The 21,766-nt window shown below is 43.4% G+C and overlaps 2 protein-coding genes across 2 annotated transcripts in view; both read right to left on the bottom strand.

Moving 5' to 3' along the window:
* Positions 1–7,487: 7,487 nt before the first annotated feature.
* Positions 7,488–11,127, bottom strand: LOC128068258 (ubiquitin carboxyl-terminal hydrolase 11-like). The gene is given in 5 exon segments (XM_052661384.1): positions 7,488–9,584; positions 9,586–9,680; positions 9,683–9,743; positions 9,745–10,089; positions 11,068–11,127. Coding segments are annotated over 5 exon segments (2,658 nt in total).
* Positions 11,128–19,285: 8,158 nt separating this feature from the next.
* Positions 19,286–21,766, bottom strand: part of TNKS (tankyrase) — a 148,666-nt gene continuing 146,185 nt past the window's right edge. Inside the window, exon 27 of the mRNA XM_052661493.1 lies at positions 19,286–21,293. Within this exon, the coding sequence (XP_052517453.1) occupies positions 21,207–21,293 (87 nt within the window). The 3' untranslated portion in view covers positions 19,286–21,206. The remainder of the gene's footprint in view (positions 21,294–21,766) is intronic.

The following is a 21,766-nucleotide window of genomic DNA, read 5'->3' as shown; positions in this document are numbered from 1 at the left end:
GGGACCTGGGCATCAGTAGGTTTCAAAGCTCCCCAAGTGCTCTCCCTGCATAACTGAGTTTGGGACACTTAGGCAAGGTGCTGTTGGAGGCCAGGGCTTGATAACACAGAGCTGGCTTGTGTGGCAGAAACCACAGCAGACAGTTGCCCCTGGCCCTGTGTGGCCCCAGCTCTGCTGAGGGACAATATGGGTTCTGTCAGGAGCTCACGGGGCCTAAGACCTGGACGAGGTCCCTTTTCACGCCCCTCGAAAGCTGATCTGTGGTTGTTAAGGAGGAACTGAGGAACGTGTCTGGCTGTCTAGCTCTTCTTTGCAAGTTTGTTTATCAAGAAGTATGGAGAGGGACTTCACTAGCAGTCCAGCCCCGTGCCTCTCATGCAGGGGTGTGGGTTCGATCCCTAGTCAGGGAACTAAGATCCCACATGTCGCATGGTGCAGCCGGGGGAAAAAAAGGAAGGCTGGAGAGTGCCACCTCTTTGAAGAGGACCCTGCTCTCCCTTAGAGCTTATGAGTCATGCCAGAAAGAGGCTTCTTCAAGACAGCAATGCAATACTTGTAATTTCTGTAAATAGCCCCATCTTTCAGCGTGATGTCATTTCTACATTTGATATGCTTGTATTTCTGTAGGATGTATATAGTTTAGGGGAATATTTTTGTTGTTGTTTGGTTTTTTTTTAGAAAAGTCAACATGTCTGTTTTTATTTATTGCTTGAAACAAAGATCATTTGAAGAAAAATAAATACATTTTCAACCACCTCTGGCTTGGTTTATCTTTTCCTGAAAAACTGCCAATATGATGACTTGGAAGATCCGAATCATTTGATGGTAATCTTGTGGAGACGGGCCACTCAAATCTGTGAGCTCCCTAAACACCACAGAAGGTGACAGGTGAAGGCAGAGCGGAAATCTCTGAGAACTGGATTTTTTAGACAGGAAGAGGTGAAGGGTAAGGCACAGATGTCCTCATCTGAGAGTCTGCTTTCTTTTTTTTTTAAATTTATTTACGTTTAATTGGAGGATAATTGTTTTATAATATTGCGCTGCTTTCTGCCCTTAAAAGTGAAAGTGAAGTCGCTTAGTCGTGTCCAACTCTTTGCGACCCCGTGGACTGTAGCCTACCAGGCTCCTCTGTCCATGGGATTTTCCAAGCAATAGTACTGGAGTGGATTGCCATTTCCTTCTCCAAGGGGCCTTCCCAACCCAGGGATTGAACCTGGGTCTCCCGCGTTGTAGATAGACACTTTACTGTCTGAGCCACCAGGGAAGTATACCGTACGGTTTCTGCTGTACATCAATGTAAATCAGCTACAGGTATATATGTCCCCTTCCTCTTGAACCTCCCTCCCACCTCCCACCCCTCTAGCTTGTCACAGCACCAGTTTGAGCTGCCTGAGTCAGCAAATTCCCACTGGCTATCTGTTTTACACACGGTAGTGGGTATGTTTCGATACTACCCTCAATTCGTCCCACCGCCTCCTTTCCCCACTGTGTCTGCAAGTCTATTCTCTATGTCTGCATCTCCATTGCTACCCTAAGAATAGATTCATCAGTACTATCTTTCTAGATTGCATTTATATGTGTTAATATACAACATTTGCTTTTGAGACTCTGCTTTCTGCCAGGCACAGGATGGAGTGATAAGGATGGCTCTCTGGCAGGCGAGGTCTGTCTTAAACACCTCACAGCACAAGTGGTTAGGGCCACAGCCAAAGATTGTACAAGGAGTTGCCACACCCCCAACAATAGCAAGGGGGCCTGGCTCCCAAAATCTTAGAAAATTTTAGAGACCTCGTGTTCCCTCCTGTTCTGTTGGGAGTTTGGAAATGGCAATATGCCTCGAGGCCAGGTTGAAGAAATAACCGGACGAAGGTGATGTATGGCAGTGGTTCCCCAGTGCTCATTTGGGGATTGGTTCTATCAGATTCAGTTGGTACAAATGTCCCAAAGTGTAAACCAAAAGTATGTTAGTAAACATGTATTTCCACTGTGTCATTTTTATCTACCATTATTTTGGAAGCACTCAGTTCAGTTCAGTCGTGTCTGATTCTTTGTGACCCCATGAACTGCAACACGCCAGGCTTCCCCCCCACTGTCCATCAACAACTCCCAGAGCTTGCTCAAACTCATGTCCCTCGAGTTGGTGACGCCATCCAACCATCTCATCCTCTGTCGTCCCCTTCTCCTCCTGCCTTCAATCTTTCCCAGTGTCAGGGTCTTTTGTAATGAGTCGCTCTTCGCATCAGGTGGCCAAAGTACTGGAGCTTCAGCTTTAGCATCAGTCCTTCAGTGAATTTTCAGGACTGATTGCCCTTAGGATCTACTGGTTTGATCTCCTTACAGTCCAAGGGGACTCTCAATAGAAACAAGCAATGCCATTAGCAATGCAATTTGGAAGCACTAGTCAATGTAATTAGCAAGTGAAAGAAAAGAGGTGTACGGTTTGAAAAATGGGAGGCCAAATTATTTGCAGATGATATGTATCTGAAAAACAGGAATCAACTGAAAATCTATTAGAAATGAGAGCATTCAGCTAGTGGTTGATTGCATTAATAAATTGTATGAAATTTTTGATTGTATGATTGTATGAAAAAAATCAATAGCTTCCCCATATGAAAATATCAATTTAAAATAGATGTGGTAGATCCTGTTTACCGTATCAGCTTAAAGATAAACTGCCTACAGTAAACTTGACCAGAGATAGGCAAGACCTAGCTGATGGACCTGGTAAAGCACTGCTGGGCTTCCCCGGCAGTCCAGTGGTTAAGACTACATGCTTCCAATGCAGCGGGTACAGGTTCAGTCCCTGGTCAGGAACTAAGATGGTGCGGTGTGGCCAAAAACTAAAAAAATTCTTCAATGGAAAAAAAAAAAAATCCTACTAAGGGACATAGGAAAAAAAAAAAGTCCTACCAAAAGACATATAAGAACACTTGAAAAAAAGCTGAAGGACATACTATATTCTTGGATAAAAAGATGCAGTATTGAAAAGATACTATTTCTCCATGAATTAACCTATCCATTTAATATGATCTCAATCAAAACACCAGCAGCATTTGGGAGGAACAGGGCAAAATATTCCTGATTTCACCTGAAGAGACAAATACGTAGAAGTGTGTAGGAAAATGGAAAAAAGAAAGGAAGTCGTAAGGTTGGAGGGGGACCACTTGTACTGTCCATCTATCACCATTGTGATAAAAATAGTTTAGAATTTTTTATAGATTATTTTAAAAATAGAGATCCTTGAGGCCATCTAAGACATTGACTCAAAGACTCCACAAACTCCCACAAGTGATTATGACCAAGCCACCAGGGAAGCCCAGGGAATCTATTTTTAACTAGAACAGTAGCTGAGGGAACTGACTCCTTACTAGTTGCCATAGAAAAGTTCAGTGGAAAAGCTCCTGCTCTTGACTTTGGGGTTCCTGGCATCTCTACCAAAGTGCTGCCAAGCTGACTCTGTGTGACCCCTTGAGGTGGTTGTACAACTCTTAAATTTAGTAAATTTATGAAAAAAATCTTGTACACTTAAAATGGTAAATTTCATGGTATGTAAATTACATCCCAATAAAGTTGTTCAATGATTAATACACGAAAATAAATACATATGTTCACTGCCACAAAATTCAAAGAATGAAAATACATATAAGGAACAGTGAAAGTTCCTTCTGCATATCCTTGCCTTACACCCCACTTTAAGAAATTTTCAGTAACCAAAATGAGCCATTGGGTGTAATTACTTCAAGACTCTGACTTATGCATTTTATAAATTCAAGTGTTTGACAGTGCAGGGGAGCGAAACTGGGCCACCCCTAAATGTCTTTTTGGCATGCAGATTATTTCAAGCTGAAAGTAAGGAAGGAACAAAAGGCTCAGGAAGAAACTTTGACCTTCCTCCTCCTGAAGAATGCAGACAGAGGCTCTGCTTCAGGAAGAGAACATCACCTTAGATAACCTAGTCTGGACCAGGTGTGTAGATGGGGAGGAATCCAGCAAAGTCTGTTAAAATTCCTCCGTCCCATTGTCTCCGCAGGGCCCAGCAAATATTTATTTACCAAACATTTGCTTTTCATCTCCATATAAATTGCTTTCCTTTGAAGTGCCAAATCACTACTCCCAACATCCTCTTTTATCTTTAGCCGAAAATGGTCTTTAACTGGAGAGTTTCAGCCATTTTGAGTTACTCTGGGTCTCTTCCACGGATACATGTCATTCAGCTTTTGTGGGCTTTTCTCCCTTTTATCTATACATATCTCATGCCAATTTAATTCTTAGACCAGTCAAAATAACGTAGAAGGGAAGAGGGAAAACTTCTTCCTCCCAGACAACAGGATAACATTTGAGTTGTAGCCAAGCCAGTTATTTTATTTTTTTAAACTTAAAAAAGGTTTTATTGAGATATAATTGACATCATACAATACACCCATTTAAAGTATATGATTCAATGGTTTTTAGACATATTCACAGATATATGTAACCATCACCATTTAGAACATTTTCATCTCAAAAAGAAACCCCATATCTTTAAGCTGTCACCTCCCTAGCCATCCATTCCCAGCCCCCCAGTTTTATGCTGCGGCTGCTGCTACGTTGCATCAGTCGTGTCCGACTCTGTGCGACCCCGTAGACGGAAGCCCACCAGGCTCCACTGTCCCTGGGATTCTCCAGGCAAGAATACTGGAGTGGGTTGCCATTTCCTTCTCCACAAGCCAGTTATTTTAAATAGACATTCAGAGTGTACAGTCTCTGCTTTTGTTCTATTTGTTAAAAATCAAGTTAGTTAAATATGATATTCAACACCCTGATAGTTTCATTTTTATTTTGTCAGTTTCTTAGAGGAATGTATTACAAATATGAGGAGGATTTGATAAACTCAGAATCACAGTGGAAGACTTTAACAGTTTGTGTTTTCTATTTCAATGATGCCTCGCCCGCATGAAGTTGTACTTTGTACAGCTTCTTGTGGTCAGCAGCTGGGCTTCCCAGGTGGCGCTAGAGGTAAAGAACCCGCCTGCTAATGCAGGAGACATGAGACGAGGGTTCAATCCATGGGTTGGGAAGATCTCCCGAAGGAGGGCACGGTAGCCCACTCCAGTATTCTTGCCTGGAGAATCCCCATGGACACAGGAGCCTGGCGGGCTACAATTCATGCGGTTGCAAGGAGTTGGACGTGACTGAAGCAACTTAGCACGCATGTAGCGTGTGGTTGATAGGTGATGTTTCTCATTTTCCATGTATGTAGTCGGACATGACTGAGCGACTGAACTGAACTGAAATGAATTGAACTGAGTGCCATTCTATTGATACTTGGGAATCAACAATACCATGTCTACATTTGCTTGGTCACCTCTTGTCTGGTACGTCTTTATACATTTCCTTTTCATTTTAAGTAACAGTGGGAATTTATTTATTATTTTTGGGGGGGATTTATTTTTAATCCTAGAGAACACAGGACAATAGATAGAAATATGACTAGATTTATAGGTTGAATTCTGTAATTAAGGTGAATGCTGATTCTGGATATTTGCTTCCAACAATGTTACTCCTTTTAAAATATAACCCATGGCTTTGAAGGGATCCAGCAAGAAAACCGAAGTGATGTTTCCATGCCCTTTTCACTTTCATCTCCCAGTGGAAATGATTTTCTTCCAACATTCTGAGCAAATGGGCAAAAACAGCAGAGATGCTAGCAGAATCGCACACTTACGGTTCTGTCGTCATCGTCACAACTTTCTTCATTTCTAAGATGATCGCTCCTGCTTTTAAGTTTTCAAACAGAATGAAGCACTTCACCTGGAAAGAAGACTGTACATTTAGAGACAGGCCTTGAATTACTGAGCTGCATGGTTTAGAAAGCATGTATTATTCTTGTTTCAATTTCTTCCCTTCCCACAGTAACATAGTTTTATTGAAAAAGTCAAACACATCCGAATATTAGAAAGCAAAAAAATCTCCTGAAATCCTGTATCTCTGAAACACTCACCCTCAACATTCTATGACCATCTTTCTACATATATGTGTGCATATATACACATATACATATATACACATGTGTTTTCATGTTCTAGCTCATGGACAAAGAGTCAGGATAGTTATGTTTTCTTGTGGCTTGCAGACGATGTTTCTATCTTTGTTCTATTTTCCAGACAGATAGACATAAATATATATGCACACATTTTTTTCTTTCAAAAATGTCAGCCATATCGTTAAAAAATATTTTCTTTTCACATGTCTCCCTCCACCAGACTCTGCAAACAACCACTGTTAACCATCACCTGTCCTTCCTTTTCTCTCTATCCCCACAGAGTCATACACGATATGATGTGTTGTATTATATGGTATAACGGTATAAAGTGCATACACCATGTATCTATATGTTTAACTACATATAGGGGTTTTATTGCTATTTGCTTTATAAAAACAACATCATACAATACACAGTTTCTGCATCTTGCTTCCCTTGATGTATTGTGGAAATCGCTTCAACTCAAAGATAAATGAGATGATTTACTCCTAATTTCTTTCTTTTTAACATTTTTTGGCTGTACCGCATGGCATGAGGGATCATAGTTCTCCCTGACTGGGGACTGAATCCAAGCCCCTTGCAGTGGAAGTGTGAAGTCTTAACCACTGGACCACCAAAGAAGCCCCCACTCCCAATTCTTTCATGTAGATAAATTATTCACATAGATCAATAATTTTTAAAATATAGACACCTATATAATAAAATGCCTCCTCCTCAACTAAGTCACCTCACCACCGATTTACCAATGTTATTAGATTAAAAAAAAATTGTTACCAGATTTTTGACATATTCACCAAGAAGGTATTCCAATCATTTGAGTAAGCACATGAAGGTATAGTATGTTCATATTTATGTAATTTCTCCCCCCATCCACTGCTTTTATACCCACTCACTAACACTTGTTACACAACTTCCTGAGTTTTGTCAGTCTGAGAGGTAACTTGTGTTAACTAATTTTAATTTGCATTTCTCTATGAGATAGAGCAATTTGTACACATTCAAGAACCATTTGTATTTTTCTATGAACTGTGTGTTTATAACTTTGATCTGAATTTTTTTTTTTTTTAAGGAACACACTGGCACTTTTATATATACACAGTGCAAGGTACAAGGTCTCAGAAAGAAAATACCCTCTGTTCAGGTACACCCTGTTCAGGTGCACCCCACCCCCACCCCCTGAGAACACCCCGGACTGAGGACAAGAAGGAAGGGGAGAATCATAAATAGAGAATAGAAGGGAAGGTCGATGCTCTGAAAGGCAAACGCGGGTGGGGAACACACTGCTGGAAGGAGCCTTGAGCTCTTTTTCCCTGGGAGAGAGCAATGTAACAGAACAGGAGAAGAGCAGCCACAACTAAGCCTGTGACACCTGGCGCGGGGCACCTAACGGGTAAGAGAACAGGGGTGGCTTCGGGAAGGAAGAGAGCCGGGACAGCTTCCTTCCCTCTGGCGGGGCTGGGGCCCCTCAGTTTACATCCATGAACCCCGACTTGGGTGGCGCACCGCAGGCAGAGGATGCCGGGGGTTTCGATGAGCCAGCCTGGGGTTGCAGACGGCGTGCCACGTCCTGGCGCTGGTAGAAGAGGACATAGGCTGCCTTGGACTCAATCTGATTCTCCGTCACAGGCAAGACGCTGTTGTCATCGAAGTAGTGCCACTGGCCGCTGTCCTTGTTGCAGGCAAATGTCGTGTAGTGTCCATCCCGCAGGCCCCCATAATGGTTGGAAACCGCGATGAGGTCGTATTTGTAGAGCTCCGGAGCTGAGTCGTCCTGCGGCTTGATGACAAACTCAGAGAAGTCCAGGTCCCGGATAGGAAACTCCACAAGGGTGTCCAGCTTTTCGCGGGAGAACGTGGTGTAGGAAAAGCGCTTCAGGTGGATAATGAGTGTCTCTGGCAGCATCCACAGGTCCAGCTTCTTGGTGGCCGGCTGGTGCTGCTTGCAAGTGGGGCAGTACCAGGGGTTTTCCTTCTCCAGGGTCTCAACGGTGGTGAAGAGCTCGATGCATTCCTGCAGCTGCACTGGGGCCTTCTTCAGCACGTACCCGACACAGTCGTGCTTCACGTAGCCCTCAGCCTCCACCTCATCATAGTAACGCTTCTTCATCTCTGGCTCCCAGTCGATGGCAATATATGGCTGAGCCTGAGTATCCTCCTTGAAGGTCGAGCAGTCGCTGATCCCATTGGAATTAACCCTTTGCAGGGTGAAGAGGTGCTTGTGCCGCACCCTCTGGGGCCAGTGAGATGGCCCAGGAGAGGTGTCCACAGGGCCCCAACTACTGCTCGCGACTCCAGAGCTGGACCCAGCCTGCTCCAGCCCAGGGTCTTGGGAGCTGCCCCCAGGCCCATGTCCAGGCTGAGGGAGGCTGTCCTTACCCTCCAGGTCTTTCTCATCTCCATCCTCCTCATCATCCCAGCTGGGTCTGGTCACGTAGCGTGAGAGGCGGTACAGCAGGATGTGATACAGCGCATCCCATGAGAGCCGGTCCCGGGGCACCGACACCAGAAGTGGGTGCCCAAAGAGCATCAGGCCGTAATAGGAACCGCAGTAGTCCCGGGCCGGGGTGCGCTCCCGCAGGTACACAGGAAGCACAACGTCCTCTCTGGAGTTCTCCCCAGCGGCCACCCTGCCTGACACCTCGTATACGAAGATATCGTCTCGGTCCAAGATGCTGCTCAGAGACTCCTCCAGCTGGTAGATCTTATAGAAGCGGTGACTGAAGACATCAGCCACCATCATCTTTTCTGGAGAGACGCCGGTGTGTTTGGCCAGAGCCACACACAGATCCGAGATCTTGCCTTTCTTGGGGACCAGGAGCTGGTGCTGCTCGGGCTTGCGGCGGGGGTCCATGGAGACAAAGAAGACCTCCATGACCCTCTTGTGGCTCACAGGCAGTGGGACACTGAGGTAGCAGAAGGGGTCGAAGGTCACAGACACATTACCACAGTCAGGGCAGACTAAGGTGGACTTGAAGAGGCCGTGGAAAGTGTCCACGATCACAGAATCGTTCCACCGTTTGTGGTTCTGCCAGGCCTCCTGAGCCACCTCCTGGTCTGGCCTCCCAGCAGCGTCGCACAGCTCCACGTATTCCTTCTTCTTGACGCGATTGAGGTCCTCGTGCAGTCCATCCAGGAGGAAGGACAGCAGCTCCTGTGAGTCATGCAGCTGGTAGCCCAGGAACTGGGATGCAAAGTGGCCGACCTTGGTCTTGAACACGTAGGGCACGATGGAGCGGTGGTGGCCGGACCACGCCTGCTTCACCAGATCGGCATAGGCCTCTGCAATCTCCCCCTTCATGCCCAGCGGGTTGCCGAGGTTGAGCTCCTCCAGGTAGCGGTTTTGGAGGAAGTACTCGGTGAGCTGCGGCACGTTGCTGAGGCACTGCAGGGCCGAGTTCATGAAGCACGTGTTGCCCAGGTTGGTGAGACCGCAGATGCCCGGCTGGCCTTGGAAATCCTCACCCTCCTCCGACGCTCCGCTCGTGGCCTGTGGCTGCGCACTGGGCCAGGTGCCATCCTTGTTTCGGGTCTCCATGACGACCACCTGCTCAGTATTGAGAGCGGGCGTCAAGCACTGTGACGCGGGCGTTGCACAACCTCTCAAAAGGGCCCTCCGCGTTCTTGAGCCACAGCCGGGTCTCTTCCTGGGGTGCCCCGGAAACTGCTCTCAAGCGGTGCGCAAAACGAGGTCACTAGAATCTGCGGGGCTGAGCTGAGCCGTGGGAGGTGTGGCCGTTATCACTGAGCCGGACGAGCACCAGTTCTACTGGGTGCATTTCAACCTTGTGGATGCTGGGCAGTTCCACGACCTTGCGTTCCATGCGAGGCTGGTCATGCTCTAGAACATACCGGTTGACCAGGTAATGCCGAGCAGCCACTGGGAGCAGCACATAGTCCTTACCTTCCGCCAGTCCCTTCTTGAGGCGTCCGTTTACCTGGTCTTCAAAGACCTCAGCCTTGTTGATGCAGCCAGGGAAGATGCTGGAGTCTTGATCGCCTCCTTGTACGTACACCTCCCACTGCTCGAACCCGTGCTGCCCAGTGAGGAACCTGCACTTTCTTCCGTCCTGGGAAGAAGAGCTCGGCCCGAGACAAAAAGCTTGCTGCGTCACAAACTTTGCTCATTTGCAGGCGCCATTTTTTGCTTCCCCTGATTTTTTTTTTTTTTTAAATAATCTTCCAGGCTTTTAGGAACTCTCTGTATGAAAGAGATTAGCCCCCTTCTACAGTAAGTAATGTTAGTCGCTCAGTCGTGCATGACTCTTTGCGACCCCATGGACTGCAGCCCGCCAGGCTCCTGTCCATGAGATTTTCCAGGCAAGGATGCTGGAGTGGGTTGCCATTGCCTTCTCCAGGGGCTCTTCCCAACCCAGGGATGGAACCCGGGTCTCCTGCACTGCAGGCAGAGTCTTTACAGACTGAGCTACAAGGGAAGCCCTTCTACAGCATGAATTGCAGACATTTCTCCCAGTTTGTCATTTGTCTTTTGACTTTGTTTATAATAGTTTAAAAAAAAATGTATCTTTTTGAGTCTTTCCTTTCCACTTTTTGTATACATTCTCCTGTTATATTTTATTATTTTTTTAATATGTTTATTTTAATTGGAGGTTAATGACTTTATTGTATTGGTTTTGCCGTACATCAACATGAATCCACCACAGGTATACACGCGTTTCCCATCCTGAACCCCCCTCCCTCCTCGTACCATCCCTCTGGGTTGTCTCAGTGCACCAGCCCCAAGCATCCAGTATCATGCATCGAACCTGGACTGGCGATTCGTTTCACATATGATATTATACATGTTTCGGTGCCATTCTCCCAAATCATCCTACCCTCTCCCTCTCCCACAGAGTCCAAAAGACTGTTCTATACATCTGTGTCTCTTTTGCTGTCTCACATACAGGGTTATCGTTACCATCTTTCTAAATTCCATATATATGCGTTAGTATACTGTGTTGGTGTTTTTCTTTCTGGCTTACTTCACTCTGTATAATAGGCTCCAGTTTCCTGTTGTATTTTAAAGAATATTGAGACCGAGAACTTACCTTGTAGGTTGGTCCCAGTGATGAGCAAGGAAACATCAGTTTTATTTCAACATCATACATTGAGTGAGTGCCTGAGAGAGGGGCTTCCTTGGGTAACTGTTCTCTCTTCCCAGTACTTCCCCTGGGTCTGAACTTTAGAGGACGGGTCTACGAAATCAGTTCCTAAGTTCGAAGTGGCAGAAACATAAAGAATATTTAAATTTACCCTCTGTCTTCCCCAGTTTTAAACGAATTTAAAACATCAGCCTTTTAAAAAATACATGTTCACACCTCCTTGAAGTCAAAGGAGGATTAGATTTAATTATTTTTACTTATTATTTCTTCACGTGCATCTCTGTCTCCTCTCTAAAAGAGGAAGTATTGATGTATACATTATGCTTGTACATGTGTTTTTAGCCTTCTCTCTCTTTATAAAACATTTAATTTTTTAAGAGCAGTTTTGGGTTCAGCAAAATTGAGAGAAGTTACAGAGATTTTGTATAAACCCCTGGTCTCGGTTGATAAAAGCCTCCTCCATTATCAACATCCTCTACCAGAGTGGTACATTTGTTACAATCGATGAACCTATGTTGACACATCACAGTCACCCAAAGTCTACAGTTTGCATTAGGGTTCACTCTGGTGGTTGTACATTCTATGGGTTTTGGTAAGTGTGCAGGGACATTCATCCACCTTTACAGTATCTTTGAAGGTATTCTCACTGCTCTGAACATCCTCTGTGCTCCACTTAGCCGTCTTTCCCTTCCTGACTGCTGGCAACCACTTCTGTATTTGTCTCCATAGTTTTGCCTTTTTCAGAATGTCATATAGTTGGAATCATACACCCTCTAGCCTTTTCAGATCAGCTTCTTTTGCTTAGCATTCATGTTTCTTCCATGTCTTTTCATGGCTTGAAAGTTCATTTCTTTTTGGCGCTCAACAAATATCCCACTGTCTGGAGGTGCCAGAGTTTGTTTATCCATTTAGCTACTGAAGGGCATTTGATTGCTTTCAAGTTTTGGCAACTGTGAATAAAGCTGTTAGAAACACCTGCACATGGCTATCAGTATGGACCTAAGTTTTCAACACCTTTGCATAAATATCAAAGTGCACTCTTGCTGGAACATATGTTTAGTTTTGTAAGAAATGGCCAAACTGTCTTCTGAGGTGACTATACCATCTTGCATGCCACCAACAATGAGAGTTCCTGTCACTCCATATCCTCACTAGCATTTGGTATGTGTTCCAAATTTTGGCCATTCTAATAGGTGTGTAATGGCATGTCGTTTTTCAAATTTGCATTTTAATGTCATATGACGTTAAGCATTTTTTCCTATGCTTATTCCTCATCTGTTTGGTGAGGTGTCTGTTCAAGTGTCCTGTTTTTTACTCAGGTTGTTGATGTTCTTAACATCCAGTTTTGAGGGTTTTTTGTATATTTTGGATAGTTGTGCTTTATCAGATATGCCTTTTGCAAATATTTCTCCCAGTCTGTGGCTTATCTTCTCATTCTCTACCCAGCATCTTTTGCAGAAGTTGTAAATAAAAATTTAGCTTTATCAGTTTCTTTCTTTTATAGATGATGCCTTTAGTGCTATATTTTAAACAGTCATTGTGGTCTGGGGGTTCTAGTTCTACATGTAAGGAACTTGGAAGGTGCTAGTTCTAATAACATGTCAAAAGCCAAACAGTGAAAAATCAACTCTTCTAGGATATGTAAGAGAGGTAAGGACACAGGGGAAATTGTCCCTGAGACTGGAGAAGTTGACAGGCAAATACAGAGAATAACAATTTACTGGAGCTGAGATTCATGAGCTGAAGTTGCTCGGGGAACCAGTACTGGTCAGGAAAACAAGAACTGCAATGAATTGCTAGAGGCTGAATGTGGATAACCCTGAGAGCTCAAAACTCCAGTGGGACCCAGTCATCGGGGACCGTGACAATTCTGTAAGATTTATTTCCAGGAGCTCAAATAGGTTCTCATAGTAAACACTGGAGAAAAATATCCTTGTTCTTCAGGCAGTAGGAGAGAGAAAGGAACCATTTTGAAATAAACCACAACCTCTGTTCTTAACAACCTTCCCTTATGAGAACTAGCTGACCAGGGCCTAAATCAGCAGGTGCCCACTGTGTGTCCAGGTCTACCCTGTAGGATCTCAGTTCCCATACAGAACTCAGCAGAAAATGCGTTTTAATTCTTACAGCAACTCTATGAACTGCTAGTAGCGGGAGACTCATTTTATAGTCTTATTTTTGGCTGAACTGTGGGGCATGAAAACTGAAAGTCACTCAGCTGTGTCCAACTCTTTGTGACCCCATGGACCTCATGAACTGTGGGGCATATGGGATCTTAATTCCCCGACCAGGGATTGAACCTGTGCCCCCCGCATTGGGAGCACAGACTCTTAACCACTGGACCATGAGGGACATCCCACTGGAGCCTATTATACAGAATGAAGTAAGTTAGAAAGAAAACCATCAATATAGTATACTAAGGCATATATACGGAATTTAGAAAGATAGTAACGATGACCCTATGCGAGACAAGAGAGACACAGATGTATAGAACAGTCTTTTGGACTCTGTGGGAGAGGGCGAGGGTGGGATGATTTGGGAGAATGGCATTGAAACATGTATATTATCATATGTGAAGTGAATCGCCAGTCCAGGTTCGATGGATGAGACAGGGTGCTCAGGGCTGGTGCACTGAGATGACCCAGAGGGATGGGATGGGAACGGAGGTGGGAGGGGGGTTCAGGTTGGGGAACACATGTACACCCATGGCGGATTCATGGCAATGTATGGAAAAACCACTACAATATTGTAAAGTAATTAGCATCCAATTAAAATGAATACATTTATTAAAAAAAAGAAAACGGACTGAGGCACTGGGAGGGTAAGTTTCCCAAAGTCACATGGCTATTAATAGTGGCAGAGCTGGGCCCTGACCTCAGGCAGTTTGGGGTGTCTTTATCCTATACGGTCTTTCAGCAAACTTGCTGCACTTACAGACTATGTAGCCAGCCAGATTTCTCGTTACACTTCTGCTTTCTCCCTAGGACCCCAAGAGCACTTGAATATCTTCCAAATATTCCTACTAAATAACTTTGGCAGAAATTATTCCTACTTGGCAGACAGAAGAGACCCAGAGCCTCCACAGAATTTCCCGGGGGTTGTGAAGCAATCTGGTGGTCCACAGCAGCCATGGTTTCCTGAAAACTCCAGCGTCTTCATACCACCATGGATTCAATCCATGGTTTTCTTCTTTCTAAACTTTTTAAAACAAAATTAAGTATAGGTATTTTACAATGTTCTGTTTCACGTATACAGCAAAGTGATTCAGCTTTATATATAGATTCTTTTGCATTTAGGATATTACAAGATATTACAGTTCCCTGTTCTATATTTTTTGTTGTTCACTCAGTCATGTCTGACTCTTTGTGAGCCCACGGACTGTAGCACACCAGACTTCCCTGGCCTTCACCATCTCCAGGAGTTTGCTCAAACTCATGTCCATTGAGTCAGTGATGCCATCCAAAAGTAAGTCCTTGTTATTTATTTTATATATGGTAGTTTGGATCTGTAATTCCTAAACACCTAATTTATCTTATGCTTTGTGTAACATTCTCTGGACTTGTAAACCAAATTATGAAAGTAGAGATGAATAGAATTACTTTTCAAATCAGCCTTTGACCAAGTAAAGTATGCCAAGAATCCTATTAACAAAATGAACATGTCACCAACATACTGTCAGACGTTTTATTCATTATTAGCTCTATAGGACAGGTGGGGATTGGCCAACTGAAGTCCTGCACCATCCCCTTCCCTTTGTTCTAGACGCAGGTCTTTAGGGCAGATGCTAAGCTGCAAATCTGGCAGCCAGGTCTCAGCTGAATGGGAACTGATGACCTTTTATATTATTTGTTTGCATTGGATCTTAGTTATGGCCATGTGGGCTTAGTTGCTGTGTGGCATGTGGGATCTTAATTCTCTGACCAGGGATCGAACCTGCGTCTGCATTAGAGGGCAGGTTCTTAACCACTGGGCCACCAGTATAGTCTTTAGATGACCTTTGTAATGCCAGGTGCTCCTTCAGCTTAGACGCCCACTGTACTGTCTTATGATTATAAAGTAACAAGGAAAAGTGAACCATGCCCAATGACAAAGGGTCATAAGCGCTATTCATAGGGTGTACTTTCTCTAGCCTGAGTCACAGCCACCAAAGCAGTGCCATCACAAGAGGCAGGCAGTCCACTGGCTCCTGTGCCCCACACCCCCACAGGGTACAAGGAGGGAGTGAGGTCCGGAGCGATAGCAGTTTGCCGGCCTTCCAGCTGCCTTGGGAGCCAGGGTGGAGTCTGTCTCCAGAGCGCATGCCCCATTGTTGTGAAGATATTTCTAAAAGGCAGCTTGCTTCTGCTATTGCTGTACCTCAGTGACTCCCACGTGGGCTGCGAGGTGAGGATACAGCCCTTCGTGCAGGTCCCACTAGAGACTTGTCCAAAGATGAGAGGGAGCTGCTGTTTGTCTTTTCCGGCAGTTTTAGGGAAGCCGCATTAAGGTTGGTCAGGTTGAAAGGAACAAACAGGGAAATGAAAACACTTCAGAGCTAACTGCTACCCACATACCATATACTTTAAAAATGTTTTTATTGAATATTAAACAATTACAAGTACTGTAAGTTAGACATTTAGCCAAAGCACAATTACAGGTTAAATATAATCATAAAGATGTCTTAAATAGAAACCCACCATGCAGGCAGGTTGAGTTCCTTGACGCTCTCTTTTGGAAAGAAGAGGGTGAGGGGGAAAAAAAGGTCCTCCAATCCATGTGAAAGAGAGTGAAGTCTAGAAGAATTTACATGCTGTAAGCAATTTCCTACGACCAAATCAACAGGCTTGCCAGATTTAGTAAAACGAAACAAAACAAAGCCAAAAAGCCCAGGATGTTAAGTTTGAATTTCAGATAAACAATTTTTTTACAGTAAATATAAGCCAAATAATGCAAACCATACTTAAGCAAAACAATTATTTATCTGAAATTCAAATTTAACTGGGTGCCTTTTATCTGGCAATTCTACAAATAGACAAATGCAAAACAGGACAGCAGAGTGAACTGGAACTCCCTGCCACTGGTGGGTCACAGAGACTACAAATAAAAACATTACCAATAATGAACCGAAGAGTCACTATATTGGTTATGTACACAGAACAACATCACAGTGAGAAAGTACACTTACTACTTCAAATGCTGTCGCCAGGAAACACTCTTGATTTCCTCAAAGCTGGTTTTGTAAATGTTTTTGAGAAACCATGATATAAGTACCTTTTAGTCTGTAGGTATCAAAGACAATAGACAGGGTGAGCTTGAAATAATGGAAGCAGAAGCAGGTATTCTATGCACATGAAGAGTTTAAATATTCTGTCATGAATAGAATGGTTATATAGTCAAGGTCGGCTTCTAGGTCTAGACTATTAGCCTCAAAGATTTTGGTTCCTTTCCAATTTTTTTTTTTTCTAGCTTTTCCTCCTGAGCCTTGGGAGGGGCTGGGAGCACGTAAGGGACCTCCCCCCCGCTCCACCAGGGTTTAACTGTACTTCTCTGCAAACACTAAGAGACAACACGGGGCTTCAAGCGCTGCCTGCAGAAAAGGGCAGGCTTACGATGAATAACCAAACACTCTAGATCCTAGGGCGTGAGCAATCTGTTTGAAAAAGATGGGTGGTGGGGTGTGTATGGAGATGTGAAAGTGCAAAGCATAAAAGAAAATGTGAAAAAATGAGGAGTCAGAATGCAGTCACCTCTACTGTGTGAATATTATCTCAAAAGGAGTTAAAAACCTCTGCAGATGTTTAAAACTGGTCACTTTGTGAGCATATTTAGTCTTGGGGAGTATGTAAAATCTTAGCTTCCTACTGCTTGTCACATCACTGTGGTTTATATTTTTAAATGAGCTTGTGCAACACTCAAATTCTACATGGTATCCATCACTTCATGAGTTGCTGGTAATCCCTACATGCACAAAACTTCACGGGTTTTGAAATCATTTCTCTCAACCAGAAGGTTTGATAGCTGAGGAAGTTCAGATGCAGAGGAATAGGGGATGGTTTGATTCTCTCAGCTCCTCTGCAGATAAAGGAGGATTCCTTAGAAAATAGATTCTTGTCAACTACGTTTACCAGGTGTGAGATACATGGAGATACACCCAACATGCTGACATCTTTCACAAGCTGAGAAATGGAATTACAGCTCTGTGTTTATTAGGATATAAAAGCTTCAAAGTTCTCTGCCATAGTTATTTAATTGTCTATTAATTTCAGAATGCACAAGGTATCTGAAGTAGTCTTACTTTTTAAGTTTTTTTTAATGCATTTCCTTTTCATATGCTAGACGTGTCCAGACAAAGCATAAATATCATCTTCACAATTACCTTCTTTTAATTTCTATGTCACTGATTTGACATCAAAGTTTAGTCTTTAAATTTCTGACACATGAAACCCTATCTTAATGTCAGTTTTAAGCGCTGCCTGAATGATTAAAATCTATAGTTCTATGTCAGATAACTGCCCAAAAGAAAAATACAGAAAAAAGGCTGTTTATCACAGATTATCATACAAATGGGGATCTGGATATCCTAGGGGAAAGGTGCTTAAAAATACACACCATCTCTGTTTGAAAGTGTTGGAAATCCAGAAGGTACAGGTGTTTAAGAACGAGGGTGAGCAGTGGCCAAGAACCGTTGTGCAGCTGTGAGACAGAGAAAAACATAGACAACTTATTGCATTCTAATGCTGTTTTCTAGCGTACACCAAAATTTTATTTTTTGAATAGAAGCTATGATATTACTCTATATTACTTTATTTGCGACATTCAGGCATTTCTCTGCACATATCAGTGCACTTCGCTATTTTGAGAGCAAAGGGAAATTAGTGTAGTCACGAACATCAAGCTCAAAGGAGCACAAGGATGTCATTTCACACAAGCATCCTAGTATTGTTTACTCTACTTCTGTTACTGAAAAGCTAGGAATTCCAAATTCCAAGAAGGAAAAGATAAAGGAAGGATTCTGGTTGTACTGCTATTATTCTGCATAGAATTAGAACTCTGGGTTCCACGCTGTCATCTGTCAACAAAGTGGCCGAATCTTCTAAGTAGAGAACATGAGGCCTACTACCTGACTCTGGTTGTGAACTGGAAACTGAGGTACAGTCACTGTATGTATGCAAGACTCAAGACAGAGAAAGGCGGCAAATGAGTGGGGTCAAAGGTAACTGCTGGAGCTAATCATATATCCAGATTAGCAATCTGGGGAAAAGGGAAGGAGGCCAAGAACAAGGAGAAAAGTGCCCAGTCCAGACCACTTAACTGATGCCAACAGCTAGCAAACCGGGCCATCAGGGCTAGAAGCTCTTTGATGTCAGACCTGCAGTGGGCTGGTGGAGGGTCTGGATTCTTTCTTCTGTGTGGTTTGGGAAACAGAGGGGCCACTCAGGGGCGGGCATACTGGAAGCCCTCACTTGCTAGTGTTTCTGTAGAGCGTGTACAAGAAATTAACTGCATTTCAGCCTAACTGAATGCCATGCTTTTAAGCCCCAAAGGGTTTTTCACACTACTATGGGTGGAAATTCCAAATGCAATCAATGTCTGCTAACTTGAAACACGCTCAGGGTAACCTTTGGTTTTCAAGTTTTGAAAAAATGTATTTGGCTCCTATGAGATATTGATTACCTCATTCTCTTCAGCAGATGAGTAATATGTACACATTCCTTCAAGAACTACTACATACTCAAATCATTACAAGACAAGAAGCACAGCAAATGTCTTCCTTACACAGTACCTTTACTCGGCACACAGAATGTCAGATATAACACTGGCAGTTTAAAAACCGAACCACACGGCTTAGCTTCTCAAATATAAGGCTGAAGTTTTAAACTGGCACATCCATTAACCTAGTTAGTGTGACGGAAATGACATATAACCACAGTTGAGTAGGTAGTGGCGTATGTTTTTAATGAAGCTATAAAGCTTTTGAGATCCATACCATATTCATCCTTTTACTTAACTAAAAATCACAGCTGTGTTTACCATTTTAAACTATATCTAATTGGAGGCAAGTATTATACACTTTCACAGCTACTGAAAATGACACAAATGCCAATTCCTTCAACCCACTGTTACAAACACAGCAAAAAAGAAGGAAAGGAGGAAGAAAGCCCTCTTCATGAATATCACACTTGGGAGCTCTGTGTGGAATTCTAGTGCTATTAAACAAGTAGCCAAGACACAAACACCCAGCTTGGGTCACTAAAACTTCAATAGAAGCAACAACTGAGGCTAATTCTTGATTTAATTTTGAGGACCCATGCAAGATTCAGCTATAAAACTCAAAACTAATTCCCGATGCCTAGTTCTAGCATTGGACTCAAGCCAAAAGGAAAGCAAAATGTGTAAGACCCTATTCTAGAATCTTTGCATGTAACCATTTTATTTTTCTTTAGGAGATTAAATGAAGTCACAGCTTAATCAACCTGCATTAAAAAAACAAACAAGCAAATTAGTTTTCAGGACTGTAAACTGAAATGGCAAGTTTGCATCACGCTGTTTTTCCTTTTTCTCCACCACATTTATATTACTTTGCTTCGAAGCTGAGTAGACACATAGCATGTCCAATATGTTAATGCACTCAATTCAATATTCAGTTAAGATGAAAAGGACAAGTGTGAGAACTGTCACGGATAATTTTTTTAAGTGTCAACGTGCACTTGACAAATGTTGAGGGAAAAAAAGCAAAGCAAAGCAGTGATTTCAAGAAGGAACAGTATGACTATTTCTCTCCTTTCATTTAAAAAACAACCGAAAGAGCTTTGGTTTCCATTTTTGTTCTCCTCATCTATTAAGCAGTTTGAGACAATGGTTCAAAAATTTAGTGCAGGGACCTATGTAAACTATCTGAAGCACCTCACTCAAAATAAACCCCAAATCTGGAGCAAACAGAAGAGTTCTCCCATTTGTGCCTATCTAGTGACTAAACAGGATTTGAACCCCAGCTTTCTAAACTAGAGAAACAATCAAGCATATTTCTGTGATTCCACTGGAGCATGGTAATTCCACCGAATCGGGAAGTAAGGCAGCTGATTCTGGGGCGACAGTTCTGGTGGTGCGGGTTAAGTGAAGGGAAGTAGTGTTATCTTGGAGAAGTCCTCGTGGTCCTTTTCTGTTGCCGTATTTTCGCACCTCAGGCCCCTCATGTGTCTTAATGATGCTTCTGGATTCACAGGCCTCCCCGGCGGTCTCCCCTCTCAACGTCACCACAGCCTCTCACTGGCTGGGCTCTTCCTGGCCCTCCAGCACCGTCCCGAACGCCTCGGAGGCAGGCCTGCGTTGGGAAGTGCGAGTAGGCTCTCATGGGCTTCGACTTGCTCTGAACCTGGGAGTTCCTAAATCAGGTGGATGCTGGGTGCCTTTCCCTTGTAAGACTGGCCAATCATAAAAGGAAACTGAAATGTGGCGTTTTTCCTTTCCATCTCCGTTTATGCTGATAAGAGGTACAGATAAAAAATAAATCAGTGGGGGAAAAAAAGTGGACACTAAAAGCCTTGCTCAGCCGGAAGCTCGGGTTATGTCACTAGTGATTTTAGTCAGTGTGACTGTGCAAAATATCCTCAGGAAGGCTCAGGCTCATTTTCAAAGTAAGCAACAACAATGATAGCAACAAAAAGTGGATGATAAATGCTCAGAAAAAACTAAAAAATGAGCCTGTCATATGTGTATATTTATTATATACACGGGCCGTATGTAGAAAAGCAAATGTAGTGTGTGAATTGTGAACATTCGGGAAAGTATTGGTTATGTTGTCTTTTTTCCCATTTCCAAGTCTAGATCAAAGTAGTCCTGTCTTAGCGATGGATAACTGCAATGAAAATGAGCCTGAGATATATTAAAAGGCCGCCCCTGTAAACATTTCCTCAAAGGGAACAGTAGCAGTTGAGTATGTATCAGTTACTCATACTATATTCATCACTATTGCAATGCTTTATAAAAGACAAACAGCTTATTTCTAGGCTGTCGGGGATTTATAGAATATTGATTTTGTTGAAAACAATCCACTGTCATCCAGGCCCGGGCTGAAATCTGATCCGGCCTTTACCGATGGGCGTTCACTAGGTCTTCTGCTCTGCGGCTGTCGCGGTCTGTGAAGGAGCTTCTGGCTTCATGATCTGGTATGTGATCAGATACTCTGGGTATGCCTGGAAAGGACAGGAAGAAAGCATTATCACCCTTTGGGCAGGTAATGTGGAAGAAAGCATTATCACCCTTTGGGCAGGTAAAAGCGTCCTTCATGTGGACGCTTCAGAGGCTGCTAGTCATAACCCACACTCTACATACACCTGAGAGCCTGCAAAGGCCAACTAATTCATAGCTGCCTGGACAGTGAGGAGGTCCACTTTCATCTCTGTACGTAAACCTGTGTAAACTCTGTAATCCTAGAATTGCTCTCATGTTATTTCACCTCTGAATACTGTGAATTTGTCACACCACATTTATGCCTCCCTAGAGTCACATGCCATAAACCAGAAAACTAAGGCAAAGAAAAATCTTTCTCATGTCACCTTGCGGGTTGCTGTCACATGGCATTTTCAAGAAAAGTCAATGACAGAATAATTCACTGAACTGATTTCAAGTTAATCATAGATGATGAGGTAGCCCACTGAGCGAGGAG

The sequence above is a fragment of the Budorcas taxicolor genome, chromosome 24 (assembly GCF_023091745.1).
Source record: "Budorcas taxicolor isolate Tak-1 chromosome 24, Takin1.1, whole genome shotgun sequence".
NCBI lineage: Eukaryota > Metazoa > Chordata > Mammalia > Artiodactyla > Bovidae > Budorcas > Budorcas taxicolor.
Note: the sequence above shows the minus strand (reverse complement) of the source record. Positions and strands in the feature narration are given on the sequence as shown.